Here is a 19239-nt window from a genome sequence, read left to right on the forward strand (position 1 = left end):
TTACATCTGAAGTCAACAAAAATATTATACTGACCTACCTACCTAACATATCTAGTGTACACAAATATAATATAAATATAAAGTTTGTCAGACTTTGTCTAATATATGCCAATTTTATGAACTAATAATTATTTGCATTTCATGAAAATAAAATACTGACATATAATGACTTAGTGTTTTTGTAATAGTGGAGAATGGGCCATGGGCGCAACTAGGGGGGGGGGGGGCTTGGGAGTGCTTAGCACTCCCAAAATCAAAATTAGCACTCCCAAATTTTCTGTACCGATTTTTTACAATATCGGTAACAGTAACACTTCTGATTTTATAAATAATAATTAATTGACTGGTAAAATTGGTAAATTATCAAAATATTGTTTTTCTAATTTATTTTAACCTCTAATGGTCAATGGAAACATCAAATACGTTTATTAATTTGGGTTTATTACCTATTAAAATGTACCGTGTACACAATACGTAGAATCAATAGGTTTTATTTTAATACATTTTTCCTAGATTCCCGACCAACGCTCAACAACCGCCGTTAATTTTATCGTCAATATTATAATGGCAGAAGTATGTACTATATTGTATATATCTGATATCGTCGCACCTTGCCACCGCTCCGTTAATAAGTTTGATGAGGAGGGAGTGAAGAGTGTACTGTAGGCATAATACAATAAATTAATAATAGAATCCAATTTAATACGACGTTATCGAATACGGATTTATTTATTTACCTACGTCTTGTAAGCAATAGGTATTTCCATTTGGGTACAGTAATACGGGCCCGTCATTCCCCACTATAAATGTCTATAATAATATTGTTTTATTTGATTTTGATTTTACTCTCTTGTTAGTTAGTTGGTAGGTACTTGATGATAAAAATATAGTCACCACATTATAGTTATTTTACATTTGGCTGCGTGTTGCATGTATATTTTATACAAAATACAAATATACAATGTACACTTGCACAATGCACATCGTGGTTTAGCGGACCTGCCACATTTTAGATCAACTGAGTTAACGATTGACGATTGTACGTATAACATACTACATTGTCGTATTTATGTTCTGATTCTTGAACTTCTTGAATTTAAATAAAAATGTTTAGTATTTTTAATAAAAATAAAACAAATTCTCGTGTCACCACTAAAAATCCTACTTTGACGAATGACCAACTTCTAGATGAAGATAATATTGATGATCCCATTAATCCATCGATCAATAAAATAAATGTAGTTGAACACAACTGCAATGATTTGGGAAACATAGAAACTGGACCTATACGCCCCATACTAACAGTAAGTGGATTTACTATTTGTGCTTATTATGATTTATTTTTAAAGTACCTAAGCATAGATTTATTATTATAATATTATATGCTTAATATTTTAAACATCCATATTTTAAGAAATTACACTTGTTTATTTTATTTGACACATTTTTTTTTTCAATTTGATGTTTAGAAAAGGTAGTAAATTATTGTGTATAATAATTTTATAGGTATCAAATATTAATTTTCTTTTTTTTTATTTCAGGCATATCCAAAAACAAAATTTGGTTCTCAGTTTAGGTCATTCAGCAGTGAATATTTCAATACATATAAGTGGCTTGAATACAGTATTATGTGCGATGCAACATTTTGTTATGCTTGTCGGATGTTTGGTAATAAAAATATGGAAGATACTTGGACAACAATAGGATTTAATACCTGGCATAAAGTAAGTTTAAATAATTAATTTGAATAGATTTAATACTTCAAAATGCTCAACTTGTGAGTTAGATTGTCTAGGGAAGTCGGAAATTAAAATTGTGCATACATAAATAAATAAAGATTTATTTGATTTTGAAAATTAAATTGTATACTTACTGTGTTATTTTATATAGCTTTCAGAAAGATTGAAGAAACATAATACTTCTAAGAGCCATTTGACATTTGTTTCAAAACTGGCTCTTAGTATATTAGCTAAAAAGTCTGGAAGTGTACTATCACAACTGTCTGCTGTACATCAAGAAGAAATTAAGCAAAATCGAAACTATATCTGCCATATTATAGATATAGTTTTATACCTCAGTAAACAAGGAATGGCATTTCGAGGCCATTGTGAAAAAACTACTTCACTTAATCAAGGTAATTTTTAAAAATAATATTATATTAGCCTTTTTTTGAATACAATAAAATAAAATATAGAATTAAGTTTTGAGCTTAGCAAAATAAACATTAGCTTACAGTATAGGATTAATTTTTTTTCTGGGTTTCAACTTTAGATTTATATTTACTTATTATTTAACTATTTAAAAATAAAAATTAATAATTCATTTTAAGGTAATTTCAAAGAGTTATGCAACATGTATGTAAAATCAGTACCTGGATTTCAAAATATGCATAACCGGCATGTTAATTATACTAGTTGGAAAATCCAGGATGAAATTATTCAATTATGCGCCGATGAAGTTAATGAAATTATTGTAAATGAGGTTTCTTCTGTTGGATTTTTTGCTCTGATGTGTGATGAAGCAAGGTAATTAATATAGTCTTGCATGTAGGATTAATATTTAATATTCATATATTTTTAGTAAAAACTTAATATGGGCAATACAGGTGATCTCAAAGACTAAGATTGATAAGTAACTGTTTCATCGTACAGCTGATTTCTTATTGTATGAAATCCTAAAATTATTGTTCCCGCCATATTATGTTAACAACTGATAACACCATTTTTTTAATTTCCTTTTTAGTTTTTAAGAAATTTGCATTGTTACAACTTACATATTTATTATTTTGCTTTTCGAAAAAAAATGATGTCAAGTGTTTATTTCAACTTATTAAGTTAGTTATTAACCCGTTTTATGATAAATGTTATGTAGTTTAAGATGCTTGCAGTTACACTTACAAAACGCTTTGTTAGTTAATTTATTGAGATACATGTACGATACCCAATTAAAAATTATTTATATTCGGCCAATACCAGTCAAAAGTGAAACTACATAGGTGACATTTAAAATTACAAGTTTACTCTAAAAGGTATTTGTTTATTCTTTGGTTATTTCTGAAATAAAATGTCTTATTAATTTTAAAATATTTTGTTTAGGTATTTGTTAATATAATATTATAATTTAAAAACAACCATTTGCAGTTTTTTTTAAAAATTAAAATAAATTATAAAAAATAATTTTAAAAATCTCAAAGTTAAATATGTTGTATTTTATAAGTTCATAAATCAATATTGAATATTGACTTTAGTTTCCGAGTTATATATGGTAAGATATAATAATTTTCCCTTATGTGACCACCATGCACGCTCCTCTCTCCACTACATTTTATGATTTCTACAATATTATTAAAGGTTTTAATATATTATTTAATTACCATTTAATTTAATATAACTTCACTGTTTCCTTTATTCAACAAAATAATATGAAATTTTATTTTAATGTTTTTTTTATAATATTTGCCACTTGAAATTTGATTTTCTTCCAATCTCTGTTTTTGAGAATAGGCTCATTTTTAATTGCTAGTAAGCAATCGTGCTGTTGAGGAATTTTTCGGAGTGCAATAAATTTTCCAAGTGATCGTTTGATTGCATTTATTTCAGCCATGGTCCATTTTATATAATCCCCTCTTTTTTTGGATTTTTTAGCAACTACTGTGATTGAGTTTTCTGTCTCACTGATGTTCATTCGAACATGGTTTTCAAACAAGTCACCTATAAAAGTGAAAACAAATAGTATTAATAATTTTGTTTTATAAATAAATGATACAAGTTAAAACCAATAACTTATGTAAATAAAACCTTACTATTTTCAATTGTATCATCTTCTTTTTCATCATCTTCTTTTTCATCTGATGAACTTTCATTTAAATCATTTGGAATTATAATGTCATCAAATTCGTCTAGTGTTTTTCCCTTGAGTTCGTTAATTTTACCTGATTCTGCAGCAAGCAATATTTTACTGACACGGCTAAGTTGCAAAGTATTGTCCGGAAGTCTATAATACTCATTGTGAATTGCCAAGTCATGACCCATAAAATTAGCCAATTGTTCACGATCATTAGTTGTTAGATTTAATAATTGTGTTATTGTCGCAACATGTTTTCTTAGTTTTGTGGAAGTTAATAATTGTGGTTGAGCTGCTCCACATTTAATAGCTGCACTTCTCAGGCAATCTGACCCCCTATACACTCCTACAGCAGTGTATGGTATAGCAAAAAGATTTTTATTTTGTTCAAAAATATGTACAGAAGCTCTCATATCCAACATTAAATCCAAAGATTTTTTCATGTCTGGAGTTAACAAAACAGGTACTCCTCTGCCTCTTTTACCTCTTATTTCAAACCTTATAAAACTATTAGATAGTTTTGACTCAACTTCAGTGAGAGATTTCAAAATTTCTTCCTGCATTTTTTTTTTGTCTCTATTTAAATAATCTGTTATTTGTATTCTTTCTACTTCACCTGATCTTCGTCTGTTTAGTAGTATTATTTGGGTTAATAAAGTTTTACAAAATAATTTATATGTCTCTTGGTTAATTTCTTTTTGTTCATCAACGAGATGAGTTACATTTTTTATTTGGTTTAACAAATAATTGTGTAGTACTGTAATATCTTTAGCATCTGGGAGGTTTATAGTTTTATTGAATTTTTTTTTTGAAAGGTCCTGACAGGCGTTAGATGAAATTGAAAATTTCCATTCTTTTTGAAATACTGTAACAAAATTTTTTATTTTATTTATTTTATCTTGAGAAGAGCCTTGAATAATTGATTGGCATTCTATGATATCGGCACATTGCAGAATTGTATGTCCTAATTTCAGAGCTATAGATGGGTGAATGTAAGAGTTTTCAGTTTCATTGTAACCACTTATTTCTTTTGCAGCATTGACAATTGTTTTAAAATATTGGGGTACTAAAAAATCTTCTAAGTTTTTTAGTTCTGGAACTAATGTTCTTAATATCAATAAAAGTTTACTGATTTGTCTCATGCGTTGTGATATATACGTTTTTAGGTGTTGTTCACGATGATTTTTTAGTAATCTAGCTCCAAATGCACATATCAGTTTATCGTTTTGAGCTGTAAAAGATATATTGTCATATTTCATATGAATAAAAACTTCAGCAGTTAATTGCTTGAAATCATCTGTATCTTGTAACAGCATAGCGCATTGAGACTGTACATTTCTTCTTTTTGTAACTTCATTATTTTGTGATTCGTCGTTAAATTTACATTTATTAGAGTGCCGAAAAATAATTTTTTTCTTAAAAAACTTTAAACAGAATTTACACGGTAAATAGTCATTGACAGCCACTTTTTCAGAAGATGTAGGTCGTCTACCAACTATAAGTGAACCCTTTTTTTTTTCTAATATCGTTTTATTATAGTGAAAGTTTCCTTTATTTTTCAGAAGTTCTAATTGTCTTAAGCGCTCTTTTGATTTTTTCGGCAATAATATAAAAGATCTAACTTCAGTTTCTAGTGCATGCTTGCGTTCAACATGACGTGGAAAATTGGTTTGTAGATTTTCACAAAAAATACAGTATACTCTCTTATCTTTAACATTTTTTTTATAGTTATAAGAACATTTTCTAGCTCTTTGGACATCTAATTCTATTTGATGAACAGCTACCGTATTGACTATATTTATGTTTGTATTTACTGGTGAACAAGGAGGTGAAAGTACTGTATCTAAATCATCTGAATCACTTGTTTCAAAATCCAAGTTCATTTTATCATTTGCATATGGTGTATATTCTGGACTATTGAAACAATCAGAAGATGTTGATGATTCTGACCCCACAAAATCTTCAGTATTGTTGGATGTAACAATTGTACCAATAATATTCTGTTCGACAGCCTGGCCTTAAATTAAAAAAAAATATTAAATATTAAAATGAAATATACTAAAAAAAAAGAAATAATTTGCTTACTAGTATGCATGCTTGGTTTATCCATTGACTGTTCCAAGTTAATCATTTCAAAATTTGTTGATGCATCTATTATACTAAAATCATTCTGCTCAACAGCTTGGCCTTTAATTAAATAAAAAAAATACATACGTTAAATATTAAATATAAAATTAAAGAGAAAAATTGCTTACTAGAACGCACAATTGGTTCATCCATATTGTGAAACAACAAATCAAAAATCTCACAATTTTCTGGTGCATCTATTTTATTTAAATCATTTTGATCAACAGCTTGTCCTTTAATTAAAAATAAATATATATTAATATAATAATGTTAAAATTCAATATAATAAAACTAAAGTCATAACGCTCTTACTAGAGTGCACAATTGGTTTATCCATTGACTGTTCCAAGTTAAACGTTTCACAAATTGTTGGTGCATCTACTTTACTTAAACCAGTGTGCTCAACAGCTTGGCCTTTAATTAAATAAAAAAAATACATGAGTTAATTATTAATTATAAAATTAAAGACATAATGCGCTTACTAGTATGCATGCTTGGTTTATCCATTGAATGTTCCAAGTTAAACGTTTCATAAATTGTTGGTGCATCAGTTTTACTTAAATTATTGTTCTCAACAGCTTGGCCTTTAATTAAATAAAAATATATTATTGCTAAATATTAAATATAATAAAAATAAAGAGATAAAGCACTTACTAGGATGCATGGTTGCTTCATCCATAATACCAAATATCAAATCAAAAATATCACTATTTTTTGTTGAATCAATTTTACTTAAATCGTTCTGCTCAACAACTTGGCCTTAAATAAAATAAAAAATATATTTTTGTTAAATATTAAATATAATAAAAATAAAGATATAACACTCTTACTAGAATGCATGATTGGTTTATCCTTTGACTGTTCCAAGTTAATCATTTCAAAATTTGTTGATGCATCTATTTTACTAAAATCATTCTGCTCAACAGCTTGGCCTTTAATTAAATAAAAAAAATACATAAGTTAAATATTAAATATAAAAATAAAGACATAATGCGCTTACTAGTATGCTTGCTTGGTTTATCCATTGAATGATCCAAGGTAAACATTTCACGATTTTTTATTGCATCAATTTTCCCACTTTTTAGATCTAAACTATGGCCTTTTTTTTTAAAAAAAATATATTTATTAAAAAAAGCAAAACTGCTGCATCGCGCCTGCACGTATAATATGTTCACGTTAGCACTTACTTGAATGCACTATTGGTTCATCTATCATATGGTTTATGCTCTTACCAGCTAAGAACCTTTGTATATTTTCTTTATCTTTAAAATTTAAATATAAAATTAAAAAGTTGTTTCTACTAACTTAATCAATAAAATTCTATTATTTTGAAATAACTATTTATCTCAGACCTAGGTATATATTAGGTAGTGGCTGCCTCGACACTTTCAAATGGTTAGGCACCTAACTGAAAAATTTTACTTTTTAATTTGGATAGATTTACTCAAGTTGATAAATTAGTACCAACTTGTAGTTAAATGTCTAACATGTGAACTGTGTAAGTAGGTGTGGTGAAGTATTTATATTTTATTAATAGATTAAATTGTATAAATAATATAAATAAAGTAAAAATTATAATAATAATTATACTGTGTTTCTACTAGTCGTATACCTAATACAGTGTATGGACTTGTGATTAACCCCAAAAAATGGTGGATAGGCATAAAACTGCAAATCATTAAAATATCTATTTTTCTTATATTTTTTTGATGACTGAAAAATTAAATATCAGTATTATATGATAAGAGTTGTATCTTTAGTATCTACCAAGATAGTTTAAAAAAGTATGTAAAATTAGGTACCATAATTAAAACAAAATTTGTATTATTTTATTCAGAGAAAGTTACCTACCTACCAATAAAATTAAATCATAATATTTTTAATTACTTAATATTTATTTAATTAGATCTATTATTTATTAAAATATTATTAAAACTCCAAACCGAAAAATTTTACGATAAGCGCATATTTAGTTTCCTAGAGATGTTCATTATAATATGTACAAATGTACAATATAATACATAGTACTTATAATCAATGCCCAATGGTATAACATAGATCAATGTGTAAATACTCTAGTACTTATTGGGTGATATATTATAATATTATATTATAGATTACCTACCTATATAGAATTAATAGTTATATATGTATATAATTTATTATTTATCATGATTAAATTGTTATATGCCCGTATGCATAATCAATTTTTGTGTCACATAAAACATATACCTAGTTTAACATATCTTATGGGACACCTAAATTTACTATGAATACGGGAAATAGTCTTATTAATATGTTTTTAACTATCAATGAAAAATGAAAAATAAATAGAAAACTTACTTCCTTTTTTTAGCACCTTAGCTAAATATGATTTTTTATTAACCCATTTCACCATATATTTTTTGCCAATCACTATTTTACATTTTATTGTTTTTGAAGGACACATATAGAAAACATTATCATCAGTGTATTGAACTGCAATCCATTCTAATTAACAAAATATAAATTATTATTTTTACTACTTTCTAAGATTTTAATTTTAATAAATTCAGTACCCTAAGTAAATACAATTTATGTAAAAAAGAATTTTAAATGTTCGTAATAGATATTCAAAAAAAAAAATCTGTAAACAGTTATTTGATTTGTTATGCAATTAGTTATTAATTTGCGTGATGAAAATGTCTTATGATATTATGAAATTTTGAAAAGTAATTACATGGATGTTTGTATACCATTGTTATAATAGCATTATTTACGTATTACCAAAAACAACGTTTTAACTATAATAATAGGAACAATTTTAAATTTTGAACCAAACCAATAATATATTTTTATATTTTTGCTAGTCTTAAAAGGAACCACTGCATTTGTATTCTCTGACTTACAAAAGCGTAACACAAAGCATTTACGTTTAGTAGTTCTCGTGGAGCTTTTTTAGTTTTAAATTTTAATATTTTAGTGAATTTATCCATTTTTAGTTTTAAAGGTAACAACATTTTATGTGGTACGGTGGGAGTATTTTTCGAAATTTTTATTAAATAGTTTTAAGTGTATACATTTTTATTATAATTTTAAAATGATCATATTTTGCTTAAAAATTTATCCGTAGAAAAAATACTTATACCAAACCACAGAAAATCTTGTTACTTTTAATTTTAATAATAATATTATTATTATATAAATGCACTCTAATATTAAAACTTTTAAATCTAACAAAGCTACATGAGATCTATTGAACGTAAAGCCGCGTAGCGTCCTCTTAAGTCTATAATTAAAAATTTATATTTCTCAATTGATGCACATTGAACACTACACACCCATGTCGATGTGGTGTTTTACGTACAATTGATTTTACTTAAAGAAAAACGCTATCGTTCTGCACCTGTAATAAATTATATTTCAACCCCCCCCCCCCCCCCCCCCAAATAAATATTTGTAAATCCCACCTGCAAGAAAACTACTAAATCTATTTTTTGCGTTCATATAAATTCCGCCACAGATGATCAGATAAAAAAATGGGTAAATCAGAAACCTATCTGACGAGTGTAATAAGTAATAACACTAACAGTAGGTATCTATATGTCGCATTTTAATTCAATGATAAGTCATTGCATACGAATAACGATTCTGAGCGAAGCTCTATAGGTACTATAACTAAGTACCTACCTAGTAACTTACTCGTAGTATTACGGTAAGGCAAATTAATTTTTGTCGAATACATTTCATTAAAAAATGTCATTGTATGTTAAAAATATAATATTATAGGTCTTAGTAACGTTTCAAGTATGTATAGTGTATACCCACAAATAATATATTTAAATTACAACAAAATAACTAAAGTCATGATTAAAGTTTTGGCAATATATAAAGACATAACATTACTAAAAATATCGTGACTGTAGGTATTTTTGATATTTTTTATTTATATATGAAAAACTTACGAGCAAGAGAAACCCGGTATTTAATTTTCAAGGATTTTGACGAACTTTGAACATTTTTCTATCTAAATTTACCTAGGTATATAGAAAATAAAAACTAAAAAATATCGAATACCTTTATCATATGTATATATCTCTAAAAGAGTTCAGATATTTTTAAAATGTCATCAATCATCTTTAGTAAAAATTTAAAGTACCTACCAATTCATTCTTATTTATTTTTAAATTAAAAAAAAAAAAAATTTAGTCAAACATTGATGTTGCATAAAAATTCTCGTTATACCTCATTGTAAAATCAATAATATAGGTATTCATCACTTCGCTCAGAATCTCTAGAAAAAAATTATTGGTTACAGCCTTACGGGTGGTATTTACTTTCACTTCTATATACCTACCTATCGTAAATTATTTAAAGGTAAAATAAGCCATTAGGAGCATATATTTTATACTCGGGTAAAATAAATTTAATTATGTATGAGCAAATAATATGTAAAATCTTATTCGATGTTATTTAAAAACAATTTAAGTAGAAATAGCTTACCTTCTTGTACATCTTCTTCATTTGCATGGGTATTCTTTAAACGATTATTTTTTCTCGTTAACATAGTTACAACCTTATTTGTATTCTATTATATAGGTACTTCACGAGAAAAAACATTAATTTGAATAAACACAAAATGAAAAAAAAACTGTTAAAAAACAAAAAAAATTGTTTAATCGTTGACACGAGAAAAACAGCGAAAACAAAACATAGGTATAATGAAACGCGATGGTCAGTCAGACAATCCATAAAGCCACCTTCGACAACCGTGGAAAGAATGATTGAATCTTTAGTGACGTACAATGTAAGCTCCTACTATGTTATACTGTCGTCGTTCACTCTCGTCATGTACGAATAAGGGATATAGATAAAGAACGATAAGACATTTGGTGGGACACTATGGTTTTCCCTGTATAACATTATGATGGATACGCAGTCGTAGGAGTCATGTCTATTAGACAAGAGGGCAACGGGAGAAGGGTTTTATAAATGGCATATACATATTGTGATTATCAAGATAATACAAATAATTTTAAAAAAACGATATTCGATATATATATATATTCAATAATATTATACACATCAAACTTGTGACATGCAGTGTGCGATAAAAAGAACTAATCTTAAATAATTACCAAGTTAAAACAAATTATGATGAAAGTGTGTAAAATTCAAAGTAATTTGTGGACTCCAGTACCGGAGGACACAACGATTACAGTGTTATTATAATATTATAAATTTCGCTTCACATATTGATTCTTAAGTATTTGAACGCATAATGTTACTTGGGACTTCCGGTGATGGAGGTATCAGTGTCACTCTTCTGATTAATAGGCAAAATCGTATACTGTAGCATAGAAGACTATGTGTAAAATTCAAAGTAATTTGTGGACTCCAGTACCCGAGGACACAACGATTAGGTACAGTGCATTATAATATTTTAAATTTTACTTTTACACATTTAACATATAACTTTGCTTATGACTTCCTGTAACAGAGGTATCAGTGCCTCTCTTTTGATCGATAGGTAAAATCGTATACCGCGTTATAGAAGACTATGTGTAAAATTAATATTTATTAGTGGACTCCAGTAACGGAGGACACAACGATTACAGTGTGATTGTAATATTATAAATTTCGCTTTCACACATTGATTCTTAATTATTTGAACGCATAATGTTACTTGGGACTTCCGGTGATGGAGGTATCAGTGTCATTCTTCTGATTGATAAGTAAAATCACATATTTTGGTTTAGAAAAATATGTGTAAAATTCAAATTAATTTGTGAACTCCAGTACAGGAGGACACAACGATTACAGTGCGATTATAATATTTAAAATTTTGCTTTTCACATTGAACTCACAATATTACTTATGATTTCCTGTAACATAGTTATTAGTATCTCTCTTTTAATTAATAGGTAAAATCGTATAGGTACTGCGTTATAGAAGACTATGTGTAAAATTCAAACTAATTTGTGGACTCCGGTACCGGAAGACACAACGATTACATTGCGATTGTAATATATATTACATTTTGCTTTACATATCGAAACTAAAGTGTAAAACATTATTTTACTTGTGACTTCCGTTGACGGAGGTATCAGTGTCACTCTTCTGATTAATAGGAAAAATAGTATACTGTAGCATAGAATACTATGTATAAAATTCAAAGTAATTTGTGGACTCCAGTACAGGAGGAGACAACGATTACAGTGCGATTATAATATTTAAAATTTGGTTTTTCACATTGAACTCACAATATTACTTATGCCTTCCTGTAACGGAAGTATTAGTGCCTCTCTTTAGATCAATAGGTAAAATCGTATACCGCGTTATACAAGACTATGTGTAAAATTAATATTTATTAGTGGACTCCAGTACCGGAGGACACAACGCTTACAGTGTGATTGTATTATTATAAATTTCACTTTCACACATTGATTCTTAATTATTTGAACGCATCATGTTACTTGGGACTTCCGGTGATGGAGGTATCAATGTTACTCTTCTGATTAATAGGCAAAATAGTATACTGTAGCATAGAAGACTATGTGTAAAATTCAAAGTCATTTGTGGACTCCAGTACCGAAGGACACAACGATTATACTATGATCATATTTCTATGATCAATACTAAAGTTTAAAACATTATTTTAATTGTGACTTCCTGTGGCGGAGGTACCAATGCCCCTCTTCTAATCAGTAGGTAAATCGTATACTGCGTTATAGAAGACTATGTGTAAAATTCAAACTAATTTGTGGACTCCGGTACCGGAAGACACAACGATTACATTGCGATTGTAATATATATTACATTTTGCTTTACATATCGAAACTAAAGTGTAAAACATTATTTTACTTGTGACTTCCGTTGACGGAGGTATCAGTGTCACTCTTCTGATTAATAGGAAAAATAGTATACTGTAGCATAGAATACTATGTATAAAATTCAAAGTAATTTGTGGACTCCAGTACAGGAGGAGACAACGATTACAGTGCGATTATAATATTTAAAATTTGGTTTTTCACATTGAACTCACAATATTACTTATGCCTTCCTGTAACGGAAGTATTAGTGCCTCTCTTTAGATCAATAGGTAAAATCGTATACCGCGTTATAGAAGACTATGTGTAAAATTAATATTTATTAGTGGACTCCAGTACCGGAGGACACAACGCTTACAGTGTGATTGTATTATTATAAATTTCACTTTCACACATTGATTCTTAATTATTTGAACGCATCATGTTACTTGGGACTTCCGGTGATGGAGGTATCAATGTTACTCTTCTGATTAATAGGCAAAATAGTATACTGTAGCATAGAAGACTATGTGTAAAATTCAAAGTCATTTGTGGACTCCAGTACCGAAGGACACAACGATTATACTATGATCATATTTCTATGATCAATACTAAAGTTTAAAACATTATTTTAATTGTGACTTCCTGTGGCGGAGGTACCAATGCCCCTCTTCTAATCAGTAGGTAAATCGTATACTGCGTTATAGAAGACTATGTGTAAAATTCAAACTAATTTGTGGACTCCGGTACCGGAAGACACAACGATTACATTGCGATTGTAATATATATTACATTTTGCTTTACATATCGAAACTAAAGTGTAAAACATTATTTTACTTGTGACTTCCGTTGACGGAGGTATCAGTGTCACTCTTCTGATTAATAGGAAAAATCGTATACTGTAGTATAGAATACTATGTGTAAAATTCAAAGTAATTTGTGGACTCCAGTACAGGAGGACACAACGATTACAGTGCGATTATAATATTTAAAATTTTGTTTTTCACATTGAACTCACAATATTACTTATGCCTTCCTGTAACGGAAGTATTAGTGCCTCTCTTTAAATAATAGGTAAAATCTTAACTGCGTTATAGAAGACTATGTGTAAAATTCAAAGTAATTTGTGGACTCCAGTACCGGAGGACACAACGATTACAATGTGATTGAAATATTATAAATTTTGCTTCACACATTGTTCTTAATATTTTGAACGCATGACTTGGGACTTCCGGTGATGGAGGTATTAGTGGTATTCTTCTAATTATAATAGGCGAAATCGAATACTGTAGCATAGAAGACTATGTGTAAAATTCAAAGTAATTTGTGGACTCCAGTTCCTGAGGACACAATAATTACTGTGTGATTTTAATATTTCAAATTTTACTGTTACACATCGAAATTTAATTTTAACACATAATGGTACTTATGACTTCCGATACCGGAGGTTCTAGTGACACTATGTATACACATTTTTTTTTGTGGTACTCTTGTACCGGATTATTCTATTATTATTAATAATTTACCGTTATATTATTAAATTTACTCTAATTTTCTGAAAAAAAAATACTAATTAATTCGTTGGCCTTACATATTATACAAGTAACTTTGTTATAATTACAACGGTATTTTTGGACTCCAGTTATTACAAATACATACAAAAAATAAGGGGCATGGTCATAGCCTCTCCTCCTTGCGAGAGTTATTAGAATTCGGAGACACCATACACATCATAGATGTATTTTATATTTTATATTATTTATTTATATTTTGTTAATATTAAGAAATATTGGTACACTGTTTGTGGAAAAAAGTTTTAAATTGTATTTTAATATAATTTAATTATATTGAAAATCATTATTTATTCATTATAATTTTGTAATTGGAGGTCAGAAAAGCTTTCCGCGATGAATTTGTGATTTATTTGTCTCGGAGTTCTCTTAAACGTATATTTCTTTAATTTGTATACACGCGTGTTAATCTCAAAGTCCTGCGCCGTCTATATTCAGAAATCCGTACTATTAACTCACGAACCAATACACGCTATGTGATTAATTCAGTACTTATGGACTCCATCCTGTTTATTACAGAAACATGATGATATTTCTTCATATTTCATAAAACCGTCGAAAATATTTTAAATATTTGTGACCTCCGGATTTTGGAGGTAACAATGTCCCTCGGAAGTCACAACGCCGGCTTGTATCTCTATTCTGGAAGTCACAATATACGCTATACAAACACACACACACACGCGAATGCAAGCGACTCGGCCCGCAGCCGTGACTGCGGCACGTTCAACAACAACACAGATAATGATTAACCGTTATTATTGTCTCAGCGCCTCATGAAATCGATTTAAATTTTAGTTTAATTTTTGTTATGAAGGGTGGGGGGAGTGATGCATAGGATATATAGGAAAATTAAGAAAATTTTTGGCGGTCCATATTTTTTCCTTCCGCGGGCCGCCTAATGCCGACCCCTGCTATAATGTATAAACGGTGTACGAATGTCAAACAGTGGCGTAATTTGGTCATGTTTGTTGGGAGGGGGAGGGATTCAACCATTTACCCCCAACAAACCCAACAAGAAAAAAAAATGTTGGTTTATATGTATTATAAAAACCTCTCAGTACAACCATTCTAATATATATAATGTAAGTAGATACATGAGTGTAAAATATAAATGCATGCATATACATTAAAATAAATAATTACATACTATAATTTAATAAAGATTTAAAATGTACATTTTCGAGTAGATTTAAATTAAAAAAATAAAACTGTATCAGCAGCAGTGGTGCAACTAGGGCTGTAGCACAGGTATATACAATAACTAGATAGCTAACTGATTATATCTGACGCACTATGATTAAGAAGCCGAAAGCCACATGCGTGGTATCAATGTTTTTGTTTGTTGTCACTTTATCAATTCGAATTTATCATTATATTGTACAGATATTATATCAATAATTTATTGTATAAATCTATCGATTTTTAGCCTTTTAGGTTGTGATTTAGTGATTTTTAAGTACTTAATTAAAAATGCCGACTACCTGTTCAGCTCATCGCTGTACAAGTAGAGCAAAATCGGGGTCAAATATACATTTTTTTAGATTTCCTCTAAGTGATGCCGAAAGATTAAAAGGTTGGGTAAACGCTATTGGTCGCAAAGGATTTGTGCCAAATGCTGGAAGTCACTTATGTAGTGATCATTTTAAACGATCAGACTTTTATGATAATCCAGGAGGAAGTTATAAATTAACTTTTAAAAATGATGCTATACCATCAGTTTTTGAACCATCAGTTCACTCCACATTATTGCCTACTAAACTCTTTTCAAACGAACCACAAGAAAAAAAATGTAATGCCTACAATTTAATTAATAAGTTACCCAACAACTAATAGGTAAATTGTTTGTTATATTTATAGATACATCAAGTGAAGATTTACCAATAAATCTTAGTGCTAGATGTGCCCCAGATGACGTTGAGGTCTTAAATGATTTCTGTTTATTAAGCCCAGTAAAATTAAGCCCATAAAATAAAGTTGTTTAATTAATCATCGATACATTCCCACGCCTAGTTATTCCAAGAGTCGTGACCTGTTATCGTGTTTGCAATATATGTTATACGCCATCCGTGACTATTTAGATACTATGCATTATATATATATATATATATATGTATATTTCATAACAATATCTAAATATTATATTCATACATTTATGATTCAAGTGGTTGTAGGACCTATTGAAATGTGGTTTCAATATCGCATTGCCTTCTCGTTATATTCCCATAGGTTTTCTAAAGAATATATGACTTTGATTTATTTAGCCGAATTTCTATGTGCTATTATTTATCTAATCTTTATGTTGTCTAATGTAGCCGAAGGCGAAACGATCACAATAATATATCATGCGTATTATTGGGTTCGTTACAATTGTTTCCAATAATAAACTATTTAGACAAAAAAAATTTATATATATAAAAAATGGGGGTGCAGCCTCCCCCCCTCCAAAAAAAACCCTCCAAATTGCACTTATGATTTGAATTTTTAGTCAATTTCACAGGAAATTAATTTTTGTTGTATATAGTGGTAAAAAAAATAGTATATAATAATAGTGATCTTTGCTTATTATTATACGCTAATCCCAACTCGCCCAGTGGGCAATGGGATACTATTTTCCCATGATCTTTTTTAGCAATGCGGATAAAAAAAATATTTTTTTTATTTTTTACAAATAACCTGTATCAGTGTATCCTACTGAGTAAGTATACCAAATTTCATAAAAATTGGTTGATATTTTACCTTCTGCCCTACAAAGGGATAAACGGTGGTAAACGGACACTTTGTACTATCTATTGTTTGAGTTGTATACCGCGGTTGTACGGTGAAAATAAATTGATGAAAATCGATTGCGAACACTTTGTACGATATAAATAAACCGGGAAATATATTTTATAAGATAAGATAAAATATTTAATTGCTCAAAACTTTAGATCCCGTATCCACGATAAGTATGAGACATGAGTTTGGTGACACAGTACACTTCACACGCAACCCATACAATAAACAGTATGAACCAAACTACTTAACTTAATCCAACAATTTTCAAATATGGATATGAGTATACCATTTTAAGAATAAATATATCAAATATTCGTTGGAAGTATTAAAAAGTGACTTTTACGGGTAAAGTTACTACAAAATGTCACGAACCGATGAGTTATAAGTTATAAATCATATTATTCTCATAATGTAATAACATCAGAATATTTTTATATACTTTTCTATGTTTATGTCATAGTATATATTATTTACAAAATTTACAAAATTTACTGATCATAACCACGATCCGAGTGATACAATATTGAAGCTGAAAAACCTTGCACTAACTCATATGAAAAGCCTAGCTATTAATTGTAGAGAATCGACAAATCAAATTCTTCTGTCTGTAACTCATGAAAATAATGGTTAGTAAAATCAATTATATATTAAATATTTTATTATATTTATACAAAATAATATGTATCCTTATATAAAAATTATTACTACTAAATTAATACTAGTATTGATAACTTAATATACTATTATATGATTTATAAAATTATGTTTGTTTGTATTACAGAAGACATACGTAATAAAATAGGAAATACGGAATCTATACGTAGAACTATCCGTTGAGCACGTCGTAAAAATGTTACCGAAGAACCGAGAAGCATGCAATTTGTATTGCCCGAAAAATGGAAAACAACTATGGGTGGTGAGTCAAATCCATTTTTAATTTACGACAACATAAGTGAAAATAGAATGTTGATATTTGCAACTTCTCGAGCCTTAACTATATTATCATCCGCCTCACTATGGTTTATGGATGAAACTTTTAAATGTTCTAGTGTTTTTGCTCAGTTATACATTATTCGAGCCAAACTTGAAGATAACGTATTTACATGTGTTTATGCTTTCCTCCCAAATAAATTACAAAAAACGTACGAAGAAATGCTTACAAATGTTATTTTACCATCTATTCAGAACAGGTCTCCGGTTAAACCAGAAACATTATTATTGATTTTGAAATAAGAGTTATAAATGCCATTAACCTAGTTTTTAATCAAGTGAAAATTCAGGGCTGCTTTTTTCATCTCTTTAAATGGCACCATACTCTCATCTACTGCTACATATCTAGATGGTTTAAATATAGTTTGATATTTATCTTGCAAATGAGATATGAGTGGACGGATTTTATAAAGTTTGTCAAAATTTGGAGAATCTCTTTGTGGCATATTTAAATTATTGTTTAAGTGAAGATAGCGAAGAAGTTTTAAAAATCTCTCGACAGGCTTTATTTTGGCTATTCTTTCACAGTAAAAGTTTTGGTCAGTTAATCAGTAAAGCCTTATACTTGGAAGGGAATGATAACCCATATAAATGAGCATACCGATAAATGCTTTAATTTCTTCAACATAAGTATTTAAATTTGCATTGTGTTGAGTAGCATATAAATTGGATTCTTCAACAATTTTTTTAAACATTGGTTCCATTATGATTGAAAAAATGTCAATTGGTTGAAATTTATGAATATTTTTATCTATAGGTCCTTGGATTTCTCTAAAACGACTTTTTTGAAAACTGTAGGAGAACATCCTGATTTAGAAAAATTATTATTTTCATTATAATTACCACCGCCATCTTCTTCTTCACAAATTTCGCTTTTCGATAATTGTTCATCATCACCATTATCAATTATATTACATAATATATTATTATTCTCAAATTCATCATTTCCATCAATGAAATCAAAATCAAAATCATAATCTTGAAGTGCCTAGTCAAAGTCTTTAATCAAGTCCCTATTTGTTTCTATTGAGCTTTGATTGTCAGAACTATTGTCATATGGCTCTAAAATTAATATAAATATAAACTATTAATTTTATTTTAAAAATAGATATATTTTGGTATATTTTCAGTTAATTTCATTG

The 19239-nt window shown here is 28.7% G+C and overlaps 3 protein-coding genes across 4 annotated transcripts; 2 read left to right on the plus strand and 1 right to left on the minus strand.

The window, feature by feature from the left end:
• The first annotated feature begins 720 nt into the window (after positions 1-720).
• LOC132936627 (zinc finger MYM-type protein 1-like) lies at positions 721-3791 on the plus strand. 2 transcript variants are annotated; one of them, XM_061003380.1, is made up of 5 exons: positions 721-1304; positions 1542-1724; positions 1891-2134; positions 2330-2525; positions 2581-3791. In XM_061003380.1, the coding sequence occupies exons 1-5, from the start codon at positions 1107-1109 to the stop codon at positions 2633-2635; spliced, it is 876 nt and encodes a 291-aa protein (XP_060859363.1). In that variant the 5' UTR covers positions 721-1106; the 3' UTR covers positions 2636-3791. The 2 variants fall into 2 exon arrangements, with proteins under 2 accessions (XP_060859363.1, XP_060859364.1); XM_061003381.1 differs by having other exon boundaries at positions 2606-3791.
• LOC132948767 (uncharacterized) lies at positions 3382-9341 on the minus strand. The gene is made up of 13 exons (XM_061019413.1): positions 8314-9341; positions 7158-7232; positions 6971-7069; positions 6801-6902; positions 6625-6729; positions 6453-6554; positions 6283-6384; positions 6099-6203; positions 5929-6030; positions 5285-5860; positions 3803-5194; positions 3460-3710; positions 3382-3402 (listed from the first exon to the last, which is right to left on the minus strand). The coding sequence occupies exons 1-13, from the start codon at positions 8417-8419 to the stop codon at positions 3382-3384; spliced, it is 3138 nt and encodes a 1045-aa protein (XP_060875396.1). The 5' UTR covers positions 8420-9341.
• Positions 9342-15802: 6461 nt separating this feature from the next.
• On the plus strand, positions 15803-16299 carry LOC132948777 (THAP domain-containing protein 2-like). The gene is made up of 2 exons (XM_061019425.1): positions 15803-16121; positions 16190-16299. Exons 1-2 carry the CDS (start codon positions 15803-15805, stop codon positions 16297-16299), a joined length of 429 nt encoding a protein of 142 aa, XP_060875408.1.
• The last annotated feature ends 2940 nt before the right edge of the window (positions 16300-19239 follow it).

Source organism: Metopolophium dirhodum, chromosome 1 (genome assembly GCF_019925205.1).
Source record: "Metopolophium dirhodum isolate CAU chromosome 1, ASM1992520v1, whole genome shotgun sequence".
Taxonomy (NCBI): Eukaryota; Metazoa; Arthropoda; class Insecta; order Hemiptera; family Aphididae; genus Metopolophium; species Metopolophium dirhodum.

Excerpts from the sequence above, each read along its gene's own strand:
- LOC132948767 (XM_061019413.1), bottom strand. The coding sequence starts at position 8,419 with ATGTGTCCTTCAAAAACAATAAAATGTAAAATAGTGATTGGCAAAAAA. Across the intron at positions 7,233-8,313 it reads TAAGGTGCTAAAAAAAGGAA|ATAAAGAAAATATACAAAGG; the intron begins GTAAGTTTTCTA and ends TAAATTTTAAAG. Across the intron at positions 6,730-6,800 it reads TAAACCAATCATGCATTCTA|GCCAAGTTGTTGAGCAGAAC; the intron begins GTAAGAGTGTTA and ends ATTTTATTTAAG.
- LOC132948777 (XM_061019425.1), top strand. The coding sequence starts at position 15,803 with ATGCCGACTACCTGTTCAGCTCATCGCTGTACAAGTAGAGCAAAATCG. Across the intron at positions 16,122-16,189 it reads CGAACCACAAGAAAAAAAAT|ATACATCAAGTGAAGATTTA; the intron begins GTAATGCCTACA and ends TTATATTTATAG.
- LOC132936627 (XM_061003380.1), top strand. The coding sequence starts at position 1,107 with ATGTTTAGTATTTTTAATAAAAATAAAACAAATTCTCGTGTCACCACT. Across the intron at positions 1,305-1,541 it reads CTATACGCCCCATACTAACA|GCATATCCAAAAACAAAATT; the intron begins GTAAGTGGATTT and ends TTTTTATTTCAG. Across the intron at positions 1,725-1,890 it reads GATTTAATACCTGGCATAAA|CTTTCAGAAAGATTGAAGAA; the intron begins GTAAGTTTAAAT and ends TATTTTATATAG.